The sequence below is a fragment of the Aspergillus ibericus genome (genome assembly GCF_003184845.1).
Source record: "Aspergillus ibericus CBS 121593 unplaced genomic scaffold BO80scaffold_6, whole genome shotgun sequence".
Classification (NCBI taxonomy): Eukaryota; Fungi; Ascomycota; class Eurotiomycetes; order Eurotiales; family Aspergillaceae; genus Aspergillus; species Aspergillus ibericus.
The window spans coordinates 372,832-386,375 of NW_020292104.1; the positions used below are offsets into that span (position 1 = coordinate 372,832).

Consider the following 13,544-nt stretch of genomic DNA (forward strand, 5'->3'; position numbering starts at 1 on the left):
ACAAGATGCAACATGCAACATTCACCGGAGAGCCAGCGCTTGATATGACTTCCTATCTACCTGATTTTAGATTGACCTGGAGAGGGATGAACATGAGTTGGCCCGTCCATTATTATACAACTAATGACATGGAAGGAATATATCCGTGGACGAGTATGCGGTGGCTGGGCTGGCCTATCTATCACAAGATACTGTGGTGACCCCCAATCATCATGACGGGTAAATAGATATGTCATGGATACCAGTTCTACCCACTGAAACGGCTATGCGCCACCTTCGCCCTCCCCCACCCCGGGGCGGTGACCATAAGAGCGACCTTGTGTATCATTATAAGCATGCCTTTCATATCACCCCTGAATATACCCTTGATTATGATCAGGCATGTTTCCGTGTCCCATCCTAGATAAGTTGAAAATCAGCTTGATATCCAGGTACTACCAGTAGTGGTATCTGTCCAGCTAAAGTATGATGTCAACATCCCACATGGCCAGGCAGAGTAACCCCTCCGGTACAGAGTACTACTAGTGATCAATCGGATAATTTGAGGCTCCCCTGTCTTGAGCCAGGACAGTTGGCAACATAAGCATATCAGACGATGGCGGAAATGCAGGTCATGCTTCCCCCCGATGCACTAATGTGTGTGCATTAACAAGGTACACCCCGGCTTATCTCGCATGTAACTTTCTAGAATGTCTCAATCGCAGCATGTGTACTCTAGCCTTTAGGTAGGCCAGTGGATTAGGCATATTACATATATTACATACTCATGGCATCACTTCGCATCTTCAGCTGCCCGTCCATCATCCGCTTCCCCCTCCCCCGACATCTCTCATTCAGTTAACCGTTATAACGGGTTGGTGTTTTGATATCATCCCGAAAATTCTGTTAGCCAAATAGCCAGGCACTGTATACGCAGTGCCATCTATGCTTAGTCGTCTCTATGGAACCATGATTCCTCGTCTTGGTGAACTTTTGCTCAAAGCCCCAAAATATGTCACTGCGCCAGCAACCTTGTGGATGATATATATTTACAGGAGCAATGCGCGGAATAGTAGAACTAGAAGACTTCTAGAATCGGTCCTGAGGGGTCCATAGCCAGACCGCAGGATCAAACAAGACCTCAAAGTCCACGCCCCCAAAAAGTCCGAGAGCTCCATACAAATCAAAATCCCCTCCCAGCCCTTCAACCCCCCAGACACTACATCCAACTCCTCATAGAGGTTCCAAGCCCCTAGTTTTCGACTATTGCGGGTAAAGAAGACTTCAACATTGACCTTCTCGTCTTCATTTGCTGGGGTCGAGGGCGCTTTCATTGGGAGGCGGAATGTCATCCCTAAGCCAACAGTCTCTCCTATCGTAAACTTGCTCGTGAAGCTCTTCCCGCCCCAAGAATCGTTCACGAAGCGGCATCCATCATCGGAGAATACACCAAGACTTCCCCTTTCCCACCCTGGAAATCTCCAGGTGGGGTACGGCTGTGCCACGAATCCGACAGAAAACCCGCTGTCATCGGTGGACTGTGTTGCAGGACCATCACGGATGTCGATTAGTCTAACTTCGAAGTAAATTGTCTTGCTTGTCTTTGTAAGGAATGGAGAATCTTTCATGGAGAAATAGAGCGGCAGGTTCGTCGTTAGAAGACAATCACCGTTTCCGTTAGTTGTAGACCCTCTCCAACGCCCCTGATCAACCACAGATATGTTCCCGCAAAACTCTGGTGAGCGTGAAGGACACAAATCATATCTCTGTACAGAGCTGTACATAGCATCAAATGGTTTGACGGGGCGATATAGAGGGAATTCTTCACAGAATTTGTGAGCACGCTCCGCATCGCCGCAGGAGGCGTTCCCAGTACTCGAGCAGAAAAGCCCAGCTACTGGAGGTGGCGGGAATGCTGTATTGGGCACAGTCTCCTGCAACTGAGGTATGGAAGGGTTCTCGAAGTGCTGTCTTGAGTGGCCATAATGACAGAGTACGGTGGGGGTTGGTGTGCTATATAATTACTAGTAGGCTGTACCTGTCGAGTTATGTTTCCTGATTGGCCTGCCATCGCAATAAAATTAAGCCTGGAGTCACATCAAGAAGAAGAGTTGGAGGTACTCATGAAATTATGAAGGTCACCTAGATCGTCCTTGGACACTGTATATCATAAATTGCGATACTGAATAGGAATGGTGATTATTGTTATCATACGGCGGTCAATTCTGAAGGGCATAGACATACATCTCAAGGAAGCGAAACATGACTTCCCTAAGGTGCTTGTTCAAGTTTGTGCGTGTGCACATATATACATAGACTGCTTAAGTAATGGAAGCTAGTAACTACATACTAACTAGTTAGTAGCTAGTAGATAGACTTCTAACCCCGTGGAGCCACATTGTTTTTGTGGGGTAGGTTTCTCATTGGACGAAGTAGTACGGAGTACCAGGGCCTTCAAAGGATAGATAGATAGGTACGAAGTACTATCCAAGTACTCAGACCCGGACTAGGGAGATGCGATGCCAGGCTCATTAGATGGAAGAAGAGGACCATACAACTGGAAGCGAGGGAGATCCTTGTATTACGATCATTATTGCTGTGGTTTCAGTTCCTCGCTTAAAAGAGACATGAGGTCGGTAATGCCCAACCCCACTGCAACCGAGTCCGACTGTTTGTACCTAACTGAACAGCTGCAGCATCAGCTGAGGGTCCAAAACAAGTGAGCCCATTCATGTTTGATTTGCTTACGCTTGGCCTACTGCCCGCCCAGAGTTCAGTCGTAAAGGCGACCGAACCCAATTGCCACAACAATGGCCCCTTGCCGTTTCTCTCGTCTCTGGCTCTCTTGGGTTTTCTGTATCTATCTATAACTCCTTTTCGTCCGTGGCCTACCTATGCCCTAGCAAAGCTCCCGAGACGCATGAGAAAGTGCCTCCTCCCCCCTGAAATCCGATCTTTGGTGGCAGATTAGTCCCTTTGTTACACAGCGCATGCGCTGCGCTGGTTTCTTCAGATCGAGACCAGACCACTCTTCTCGACAATATCTTCAAAGTTGAAACCACTTCTCTATGGTGCTACATCTCCATGAATAACCTGCACAAACACACCGCAACACATATTCCACATCCATTAAGATGGACCACAGTGGGCAGAACAGAAAATCACATAGGTCATCTTTCTCTCAGCACCTACAGCGGGTCTTTCATCTGGATAAGCTTGTTAATGTAAGTGCTTTCTGTCTCAAACGGTTCCTCTTCCTCTGTCTCTCTAGAAGACGTACTTGTTAATGCCCTGAAGCAGGATAAAAGTAGCCAATTCTCAGGCCCGTTGGAAACCGGAGTCGCAAGAAGCCATCAGCAAGAGCAACGAAAATTACAACACAGAGACAGAGCTGAAAAAGTTGACTATACAAGCCAGTCGGTGTCCTCCATCAGCACCAACGATGATGCCGATCCACAAGCATCCGAAGGTTCAAAGCTTTCAGTCCTCAACAAAGGCAGATCCAAGAACTCGCCAACATACTCTGTTAGCCTGGGAACATCACAAATATCCGACCATTCTCTTGTGGTCAATTCTACCCACGAGCAAGCGCCATTTGACTCGCCTTTCTGGATTAATAAAGCGGTGCAGAAGAATGAAAGGCGGGCTACAAGGCGCCTAGAAGCAGAAAGGGTGGAGCTCGAGAAAAGGCTCCTGAAGCTTGAAAGAGCCGAATCTGACCAAGAATCCGGTCTGCATAGGAAAGAAACCCGTCGGTTAACGAAGAAACAACCAATAAGAAGCTCAAGTAGGGCATCAAGTGTGAGTGCAGATGAATCTCGCTCCTCGACCCGTTTTTCTTCTTTATTTTCAATCTCACAGCGCACTTCTCGGTCCCGATCGAGTTCTCTAAATGAAAGCGACAAAGAACTTCCGAAATTTCCACCACTTGATGCCAGAGAAATATTGTCAGGTACGAACCTAACTTCACAATCAATTCGACATCATGTCCCTTTGGCAATACCTGAGCGTTTTGGCACCACGATATCTAAAGAGCTCGCCATTAACAATGCGCTGCTTCCACATCAACGTGGGCCTTCAGTCGAGGCGGATACAATCAAAATAGAGTCAAAGACAAATGAAGCTAGCGGTCATCGGTGTCATCGGGAAAGAGGCTTGTCGCATGAACAGGGCCCTCGGCAAACTTATCGGGTAGACACCGAGGACAGCACTCACAGGGTAGCTGCGAGAACCCCAAGTTCGTCAGCTCCACCCGCAGATCTGGACCGCTTGTCATTTGCAGCAACACTCAACCTTGAAGCAAGGGGATCTGAAGCTGTGCATGCATATGGTCATCATCTTTCATCGACGATCCCTTTCACGAAACCGGCGACCAAGCTGGAGAACCACCCCCAGAGAAAGTCTAGAAGTATCTGGAAAGCACAGGTTGCATCTGATCTTGCACCACCTACGGTGATCTCACCAGATCAGCCTTCAATTGTTTTACAAGGAGAGTTATCGAAGGCTCCATCGAACAAACTCTCTGCAGATCGCTATCATCAAAGACACAATAAGGCGTACATACCATCTCCCCTTGCAGAGTCCTCAACCCTGGATGGCAATTCCAGCTTGTTTCTCCATTCTAAAATGGCTACAAAGATGCTAAAATTGCAGGCCTGCGGTGACGCCGAAGAGACTCGATCCTCGGCATCGGCTCAGAGGCCTCTATCAAGGGACGTTAAACGAGGCGCAGGCGTTCATGACCCGCTTATCAGTAGTATCATTCGGGAGTCACAGGAGCGATCACCAATCAGGAGGTCGTCTCCCTGGTTGTATGGCACAACAAGAAACAGCTCAGTTGACCTAGGCAGCCATAAGGCAAAGCATGCAAAACGGGGCGGGAACCTGGAATTCCAAGATCCCCGACTGCATGACAGGATCCATGCATGTCAAGAAATCTTTCCCCGTGGCTCTCAAGGAGCGTCTCAACTAGAAAGACTCGAAGCATGTCATATACCCTTCAAGAGCAAGATTTCACAACCGAGTGAATCCAGCTCATCATTAGCTGCCACCTCCGAGGAGCCACAATCAGAAGAATATGACACGGCAGATGAAGCTTGCTCGCCTATTTTGCTCCCTCAACATGATAATGTTCTTCCGGTCAAGTGCCCAGACAATGACACTATCTCGAACGGTGTTGATATTACTGATGGTGATGTGTTGTGCGGTCTGGGAACTCCAAGCGCTGCAGTTGCAGTCTCTGACACGCAAAAACTAACCAACGGACGCATGGTGGCCATGAGGAACGTACAAGCTGACAGTTCAATTGACATGCGCTTTGTCATCTGCTGCCACTGCAGCCACTGGCATGATATGCCATCGGAAGTGTATACGAGACTATCGCCGCTCGACACCCCTTCAATCGCCAGAGCGCCGGGATTCCCTACTATGCAGGCAAAAATATCTACTCCCATAGAAGATACCATCTCGAGCCTACCAAAAGTTAAAATATCCAGGCAACACTCTACTCTATCGGTATCGAACCTTTCTGCCTCTGCCATGAGGGCCCAAGCTCCGCCCTCTACAGTGTCGTGCTGTTGGTGCAGTCATGAAATGAGTAGGTCATGTTGTCAGGGATGGACAGCCATTGTTCACATGTGTCAGAGGCATCACTGATAATGTGACAACCGGGTAAACTGCAATCTGTATGACGACGGGTGATCAATTGCGATTTCAGCCACTGCCTCGCCTATCCCCTAAGCCGTCGATGCAGCTGTTCATGGTTTCATAGACCCGGAGGTTAGCCTGTCCGCCACTCGTCGCAGTAGAAGAAGCGTTCGGTTTGTTTCAATTAGGGGGCCTGGGGCACTCTTCAACGGGGCGCTATGTACGTAGAGAAGGATGGACTCAGTTATGGTTGCCACCGAGTATCCTGGCACGATCGGCCTAAGAAAGTGATATCGCTAGCTGTAGTCGGACGAGGCGGTGAGAACAAGGAATACGATAATATTTGGAGACGGGATGTTGGACTGATGAAGGCCATGCCGGTGGGTGTGGCAGGAGCCGGAGTGTCAATAGTCTATTTTAGTCCGATAAGACTTGAACCACTACTTCGTACCAAGGTACCACCTAGTCGGCCGTAACCCCCTTCCCTTCCCCTCCACATCCTCTCATCCTCTCACTCTTTTTGCCAGTCAGAGGGCCATTTAATGGCTTGTTTCTGGCGCCATGGTGCGTCAAAGGAGCCTTTCAAATGCCTCCTCGACTTCGTCTCTTCCTGAAAGGAATCAGGTATGTATGGACGCGGTTCTATTGTGTTGATTACGCTCGGCCATCGGTGCGCCGGGTACAATGCTCCTCTGCCCGGCTGCTTCTAATACCTGGTAGGAGCTCGAGAGCATGTACGACTATCTGGCCAAGGTCATTCTCCTGGGGCCGAGCGGGGCGGGAAAGTAAGTACTCTAAGTGATGATCCTTCGCTCTTCCCCAGGCTTCATCAGTTACTGATCTTCCTACAACTGCAGGTCTTGCGTATTACACCGGTTTGTGAAAAGCGAATGTATGGTTTCCGATCCCCCATCCACCCCCCAAACACACCTATGCCTTCCTGCCTGTGTCCAGCTGGATGGCCCGCTCGCTGATATGCCGTCTGTTTGCAGGGAGAGTGCTGTCATCGCAAACAATCGGTGTCGAGTTTTCCTCGAAGATCGTCAAGTTGGGCACCGGGCCCCGGCGAACAAGGATCAAGTTGCAGCTATGGGATACTGCTGGGACTGAGAGGTTTCGATCCGTTTCTAGGTCATATTATCGAGGGGCTGCAGGTGCCATTCTCGTCTATGATATAACGTCCCATGCATCCTTTGCCTCTCTCCCCACATTCCTTATGGATGCGCGTGCTCTAGCTTCACCCAACCTCAGCGTCCTACTGGCTGGTAATAAGTCAGATCTTGCCTCCGACGTCTTGCCGCCCGGCGATATCCTTGATGACACTATACGGCCTCCTCCTACACCGTCTAGTACATCCAGCAAACGGTCTTTTCCATTTGGCTCAAGCGGCGGCTCTGTTCGTTCAACCACGAATTTCGACACAACAACAAGAATGACAGCCACGCATGCACTCCATGGTCGTGAAGTTAGCGCCGAAGAAACGTCACGCTGGGCTGCTAAGTCTAACATCCCGGTTGCCGTCGAAGTTTCAGCCCTCACGGGCGAGGGAGTAGAAGAACTATTCAACCGGCTGGCCCGGATAATCCTCACAAAAATTGAATTGGGCGAAATCGACCCAGACGATCCACAAAGCGGGATCCAATATGGCGATGGCGGTCTCTACGGCCATGGCACGAGTGATGGTTCCAGCATTCGAAGTCGCATGTCGCTTGATGACGGTGCCGTCCAACTGCATCGCAGACATCCAAAAAAAAACACCAATAATAACTGGAAAGCTGGTATGAGAGAGTGGGAGGATGTCTTTCGGTTGAGTGACTCGCACCAAAGGAGAGGTAGCGGCTGCTGCTAATTTCCGTGAACTTGGCTATATACTGAGTAGCAGCTTCGTTCTTCGCGACTCCCTTGCCTTCCTTTCCTTCGATCAACTATACCCGACTTTAGCCGTTCTGCTTTCAGCCTTATGAGTTGTCTGAGCCCGCCGCCATATCCTTGACTTTATAAATAGAACGGATTGTCAGTTATTAAGTTGCCGAGTGGCAACGCACTCTGACATTCCCTGGGTCATCTCCATGTGGCTTCCTTCAGGATTCAAAGCTAGTGTGGACTTGCGTCGTGCAGCACGATACCCCCGATGATCAATCACTGTGAATGCCATGTTTAAATAAGCGAATATTATGAGTTCTAGAACCTCATCTCGTCACTCGCACTTTCTTCGCGAATTTCTCAACTCAATCAGTCACTTTCTATGGTCTATGCCCCTATCGGCCGAAAAGGTGCCAGCTTCTGAAGGCAAAGTCAAGCATCATCTGAAGCGCACAACAAATCTGGGCATGGCATGAAATTCGAGTCCGATTCTGCCTCTCTACATGCCTACCTCGCCGATTTGACTGAGGTCGCACCAGCCTGTGCTTTACTACTATACAAATGACCGGATGGGGGTGTTTAGATCATATCGAGGGAAAGAGCAGAAATCGGGAGCAAAGAGCGCAGATTAATGGAGGTATCGATGGAGAATGTTGGCAGTCTGCTTCTGCATTTGCTAGTACATGTGCCTGAAAGATCTTCATGAGTCGACGCCAGCGATGAGCGTCTTGATGCCCTTCCCAGATTTAACCTCTTTGAATGCACTCTCAGCGTCTTCAAATTTGACGATTCCAGTGATCAGTTCCTTCACGTTTACTTTGCCAGACGCTACCAGGGAGACTGCGAGCTTATAGTCACCACTGCCATAGCGGAAGCTGCCCTTGACGTTCAATTCTTTCGTGCAAGCTGCCATAATCGGAAAGGCGATCTCGCTCCTACCCATACCACCTTGAACATATGTACCACCAGCACGGAGCACATGTATACCTGTGTGGACCGAGGGCTCCGCTCCTGATGCGTCAATGGCGACGTCAGCGCCCGAACCCAAGTCATTTTCCTCTATCATCTGTTGAGCATTAACCGACGGGGTCGCTTTGGCTGGCTCGAATGTGGCAGTTGCCGCATATTTTTTGGCAAACTCTAGCCTACCCCTCTGAATATCCACCGCTATAATTTTGGACGCGCCGTAAGCCTTCGCCACGGCACAGCACAGAAGTCCAACGGGGCCGGCTCCAAACACTACCACTGATTGGCCTGGTCTGACGCCTGCTTGTTTGACTATGTGAACGGCGACGCCAAGAGGCTCCATAACTGCGGCCTCCTGTAAGGTGATACTTTCAGGGACCTTATAGCAGAAATCTTCGGGCAGGACGTAATACTTGGCCAAGGTGCCATCGTACGGAGGGGTTGCCGCGAATGCCATTTTCTCACAGAGGTTATACTTCCCCGCTTTGCAAGGCTCGCACCGGCGACATGGGATCCCAGGTTCCATGGCAACGCAATCGCCTACCTTTAGACTAGTAACTGCAGAGCCTACCTTGGCGATGACTCCGGACGACTCGTGCCCCAAGACCATAGGTTCCTTCACGACAAATTGCCCAATGGACCCATGCTCCCAATAATGAACCTTGAGCAGGAAAAGAATCGAGATGTCAGTCGGGTAGGCCTTTGGTCTTGTTTCACAGGGTCGGTGACACGTACATCACTACCGCATATACCAGTGAACCGAACGTTCACAAGGACATCATGGGGATCATTGATATCGGGAACCGGCCGATCTTCGAATTTGACTCGATGGACTCCTTCAAGGACGAAGGAAAGATTCTGGCAGTCGTTGGGGTTTCATTAGCGATCACTTTTCTCGCGTAACCTTTAGCTGAGGTGGGAGTGATAGGCCACCACTAAGGGCATCTGCGGTACGTACTTGAGCGGACATGTCGAGGGTGGGCACCCGCAGGGGACTGCCTGTTCCAGGAGACTCGGGGTGATGTAGTAAAGGAGGGGGAAAGGTTGAAGCTAATGTTTGCTTGTGAGGCGGAAGGCTAGAAAGTACTATGGGTGCTGATTTTCCTTTTCCTTTTCCCTTCTCTGCGTTGCCCTTTTATTTCTTCCCCGCTCGGCTTTTTGCTGATGCACCTTTTTAGTGCTTTGGTTCTTCTCGATCCGCGAACGACATCCATCTTGGGTAGCTTGGTAGGTGCTCCGTACCTATGTAAGTAGGGTATGGGGAAGAGGAGGCGGGGTGGGAAAACCCTCATTGGCCCATAATTAACCGGTGTTGTGCTCGATTTACCCGGACAAGGCGACTTACCGGTTGCTGGTACTATTAGTAAGTCCATCAGGACTGGGCCTTGAGCTAACTAGCTTGGACTTAAGGTACCATTATCACTATGTATTGAGTAGGCAGTATCTACAGGCTCCATACTACGGTTAATAGGTAGAAGCAATGCCAGGTCTAGATCCGAATCGGTAAAAGTGAACTTGCGTTACTCCGGGGTGATGTTATGATTGATCTGGTCCAACTGGTGCCAGTTATTAGAGTACTAATTAACATCAATCTATAAGTCAGACGTATGTTAGATAAGAGACAGGCAGTCAGTCATACTCCGTACACACATCTACATTGGCATGGCTACACTCCACTGCCTCTTGCAGTGAGTAACTTTTAGGTACATAGTCAATTGAATAGTTAAGCAAGTACTGCGGCCTTACCGCTTGAGGTTTAGACTTGATTTATTTGCGATCGCTATCGTCCAGAAACCCAACCATCCTCCATCCACTATCATCCACCATCCATCATCCATCAACTCTAATTTCTTGTACCCAGGACAGTGACTTGGCCCATTTACTGCCTCCACGCGATGGTTCTCCCTTGAAACTCAGAAGATCACACCGCCCCTGTCTAGCTCATCTTTCGCTCTTCCTTCCGACCGTCGTCATCATCCTCCTCCCCTCGCCATGATCAGAGCCGAATCTCTCCTTCGCTTGCGGGGCACGATGCGCACGCTTCCGCCAAGAATGAGCTGTCGCTTTGGCAGTCCATTACTCTCGGTATCCCAAAAGAGAGGTCTGCGTCTTTCCCAACATTGCGCCGATGACAAGCCTCAGCCCTTCAAGCATCAATTGTATGAAAGTACACAACAACGCATTAAGCGTGAGCGTGCTGAACAGGAACGGTATTCACAGTATCAAACCCAGTCCCAGGGTGGCCGCTATGCGGCATTGATGTTCGGTACGCCTATTGCCCGAAGCCTGCTTCATCAACACCCCTGAGTCTCATGAACTCTTTTTCTGATGCCACTGTGTTAGCATTGGTTTTCTTTTCCACCGGAGCGTATTACCTAGGGTCATTGAAGCCTGCTGAGCTTCCTACCTCTTCGACGACATCTGTATTTGATATAGAATCCCCGCGACACAATGTTTCTGTGTCAAACCTTCAGGCCGCTTGGGCCGATTTCGTTGAGATCCTGGGGAAAGATAATGTCTCCACGCAAAATGCTGATTTGGAAATGCATTCGGGATCCGACTGGTCTTCATATACACTGAAAAAAGATGAAAGACCGTTCCTCGTTCTCTACCCATCTACTACCGAAGAGGTCTCCAAAATAATGAGGGTTTGCCATCAAAGATTGATCCCAGTGACCCCTTACTCAGGTGGTACCAGCTTGGAGGGTCATTTTGCGCCGACTAGGGGAGGCGTATGCATTGATTTCCGTCGCATGGATCGTATCTTGAGACTTCATAAGCGAGATCTAGACGTCGTGGTCCAGCCCGCTGTCGGCTGGGAGGAGTTGAATGAGCAGCTTTCTCAAGATGGGTTGTTTTTCCCTCCTGACCCGGGGCCTGGCGCTATGATCGGTGGCATGATCGGTACAGGCTGCTCGGGAACGAACGCATATCGATATGGGACTATGCGTGATTGGGTTCTTTCCTTAACTGTTGTACTTGCCGATGGGACCATCATCAAAACGAGACAACGTCCACGGAAGTCGAGTGCTGGTTACGATCTCACCAGACTTTTCATTGGGAGTGAAGGTACCCTGGGGCTAGTGACCGAAGCGACATTGAAGTTGACAGTTAAACCTAAGAGCCAAAATGTCGCCGTCGCAAGCTTTCCCACGATACAGAATGCAGCAGAATGTGTAACGCGCGTGGTGGAAGAAGGTATACCAGTTGCTGGCCTGGAGATCTTGGATGATGTGCAAATGAAGTGCATTAATGACAGCCAGTCCACTAGCCGGCATTGGAAGGAATCGCCAACTATCTTCTTCAAATTTACAGGAACACCTGTGGGTGTCAAGGAGCAAATAAGCATGGTGCAGAAGATTGTTTCTGCCACTGCGGGTCGGTCCTTCGAGTTTGCTCGAGGCGAAGACGAAATGCAAGAACTTTGGAGCGCCCGAAAACAAGCACTTTGGAGTGTCATGTCTATGAGAAGAGGACCTGAAGACCATGTCTGGACGACCGACGTGGCTGTTCCTATGAGCAAATTACCTGAGATTATTGAAGCTACGAAGCATGACATGACACAAAGTGGCTTGTTGGCTGGAATTTGTGGTCACGTTGGAGATGGCAATTTCCACGGTATGAAGAACTTATGTCCCCCCCAACCCCCCTCGGCCCAAAAAAGAACGTTAGAATAACCCGCATTTAATGCGCGATAGCGATCATCCTTTTCAACGAAGCTGAAAAAGCAACGGCCGAAGCTGTGGTTCACCGGATGGTAAAGCGAGCCGTGGAACTGGAAGGTACCGTTACTGGCGAACATGGTGTTGGCATCGTCAAGCGTGATTACCTGAAACACGAACTAGGTGAATCTACAGTGGATGCAATGCGTCGGGTAAGTGGCCCTACATCCATGTTCCACGGTGGCACTCAAGGATCCTTTGTACTAATGCAAGTAAATTTCTGTCTTCCAGCTAAAACTGGCTTTTGATCCCCTTTGTTTGCTTAATTGCGACAAGGTCGTTCGGATTGAACCTCCGGTGACAGGAGAAGTGAAAGAATGGTAAGCACGTAGGTCAGTCTGCATTGGTAAATTAGCACCTACTTGGATCCAGCACATATAATTTTATGAAGACGGGTTGTGCAACCATCAAATGTTGCCATAAACGCCAATATGCCCTTTTTGCCTTCTACTATTTAGACTAGAGACCCCTCTACCAAGAGTGTTTTCATAGGGGTCTTGGTTCTCAATAATGTATCTTGAGTTTGCCTTCGCCATTGCAACCTCTAATGGGTACTTTCTCGCCGTCGGATCTTTGACATTCGCCACCATACTAGAAGGACGAGCCTATCTACCAAGGTCTTTCTATATGATTATTGATATACCCTTCGGCTGAAAGTTTGGTCAAACTCCGGTTGAGATAAGACTTTCAGGGCTGGTTCCCGACGGTGAACGCCTGGAAGAGAGAATATACAGCCAGCAAGCAGATGAGCAGGAAATCGGGTCAAAGATAGGTTATTGATGGCCCTATGAGACGAAGTTCCGCCTTGGAGGGGCAATAATAGAACGATATGACCAACTCGGAAGGCCTTTCCCGCACGAGGCAGAGTAGTGGGAAGTGAACCCTTGTAACTTCACCTCTAATAATAACCCATGCCAGCATCCCATCGCACCAGTGCCTCCAAGTACAATGGTGAAGGGGAGATATTGCATTGCTTGTAATGAGGATGATAGATATTGTACCCAATTACAAGCAAGCTAAACACTGTGTAAGGACTCAAATTCATGTAGAGCTAGAGACAGAGTGGGTGATTCAAATCACAAGGCGCCATAGCTTCCCAGAGTTGGATTGTGCAAGAATGCAAGTACCTTCACATTCCCACCATGTAATAAATACATGCAGGCTTAGGTTGATTCCTTCTTATACATAGTACTCACTAATGCATACTCTTTACATTACATCCTACTTACTAACGGTTCTGTTGTAAGAGAGGTCCGATACCATATTATACCTTACCTTACTGTCATCACGTACTATTGTGCTTGCTGATGAGTGAATGAACATGGATAGTGGGCACGTATTGTAAGGGTCACAAACCAAGAAGATGCA

The 13,544-nt window shown here is 49.0% G+C and overlaps 5 protein-coding genes across 5 annotated transcripts; 3 read left to right on the forward strand and 2 right to left on the reverse strand.

Moving 5' to 3' along the window:
• Positions 1-1,042: 1,042 nt before the first annotated feature.
• On the reverse strand, positions 1,043-2,193 carry BO80DRAFT_491120 (SSH4 family protein). Its single transcript, XM_025723679.1, has 3 exons — positions 2,018-2,193; positions 1,244-1,913; positions 1,043-1,181 (listed from the first exon to the last, which is right to left on the reverse strand). Exons 1-3 carry the CDS (start codon positions 2,048-2,050, stop codon positions 1,069-1,071), a joined length of 816 nt encoding a protein of 271 aa, XP_025578704.1. The 5' UTR covers positions 2,051-2,193; the 3' UTR covers positions 1,043-1,068.
• Positions 2,194-2,673: 480 nt separating this feature from the next.
• Positions 2,674-6,046, forward strand: BO80DRAFT_422226 (uncharacterized protein). The gene is made up of 2 exons (XM_025718773.1): positions 2,674-3,203; positions 3,277-6,046. Exons 1-2 carry the CDS (start codon positions 3,114-3,116, stop codon positions 5,632-5,634), a joined length of 2,448 nt encoding a protein of 815 aa, XP_025578705.1. The 5' UTR covers positions 2,674-3,113; the 3' UTR covers positions 5,635-6,046.
• Positions 6,047-6,110: 64 nt separating this feature from the next.
• BO80DRAFT_374713 (putative Ras family GTPase (Rab4b)) lies at positions 6,111-7,793 on the forward strand. Its single transcript, XM_025716607.1, has 4 exons — positions 6,111-6,249; positions 6,346-6,410; positions 6,483-6,517; positions 6,618-7,793. Exons 1-4 carry the CDS (start codon positions 6,187-6,189, stop codon positions 7,472-7,474), a joined length of 1,020 nt encoding a protein of 339 aa, XP_025578706.1. The 5' UTR covers positions 6,111-6,186; the 3' UTR covers positions 7,475-7,793.
• Positions 7,794-8,111: 318 nt separating this feature from the next.
• BO80DRAFT_422228 (NAD(P)-dependent alcohol dehydrogenase) lies at positions 8,112-9,685 on the reverse strand. The gene is made up of 3 exons (XM_025718774.1): positions 9,413-9,685; positions 9,190-9,312; positions 8,112-9,115 (listed from the first exon to the last, which is right to left on the reverse strand). The coding sequence occupies exons 1-3, from the start codon at positions 9,422-9,424 to the stop codon at positions 8,189-8,191; spliced, it is 1,062 nt and encodes a 353-aa protein (XP_025578707.1). The 5' UTR covers positions 9,425-9,685; the 3' UTR covers positions 8,112-8,188.
• A 761-nt stretch (positions 9,686-10,446) lies between these two features.
• BO80DRAFT_441843 (FAD-binding oxidoreductase) lies at positions 10,447-12,500 on the forward strand (the record flags this gene model as incomplete). The annotated part of the gene is made up of 4 exons (XM_025721225.1): positions 10,447-10,720; positions 10,798-12,072; positions 12,153-12,328; positions 12,408-12,500. The coding sequence occupies 4 exons, from the start codon at positions 10,447-10,449 to the stop codon at positions 12,498-12,500; spliced, it is 1,818 nt and encodes a 605-aa protein (XP_025578708.1).
• Positions 12,501-13,544: the final 1,044 nt, after the last annotated feature.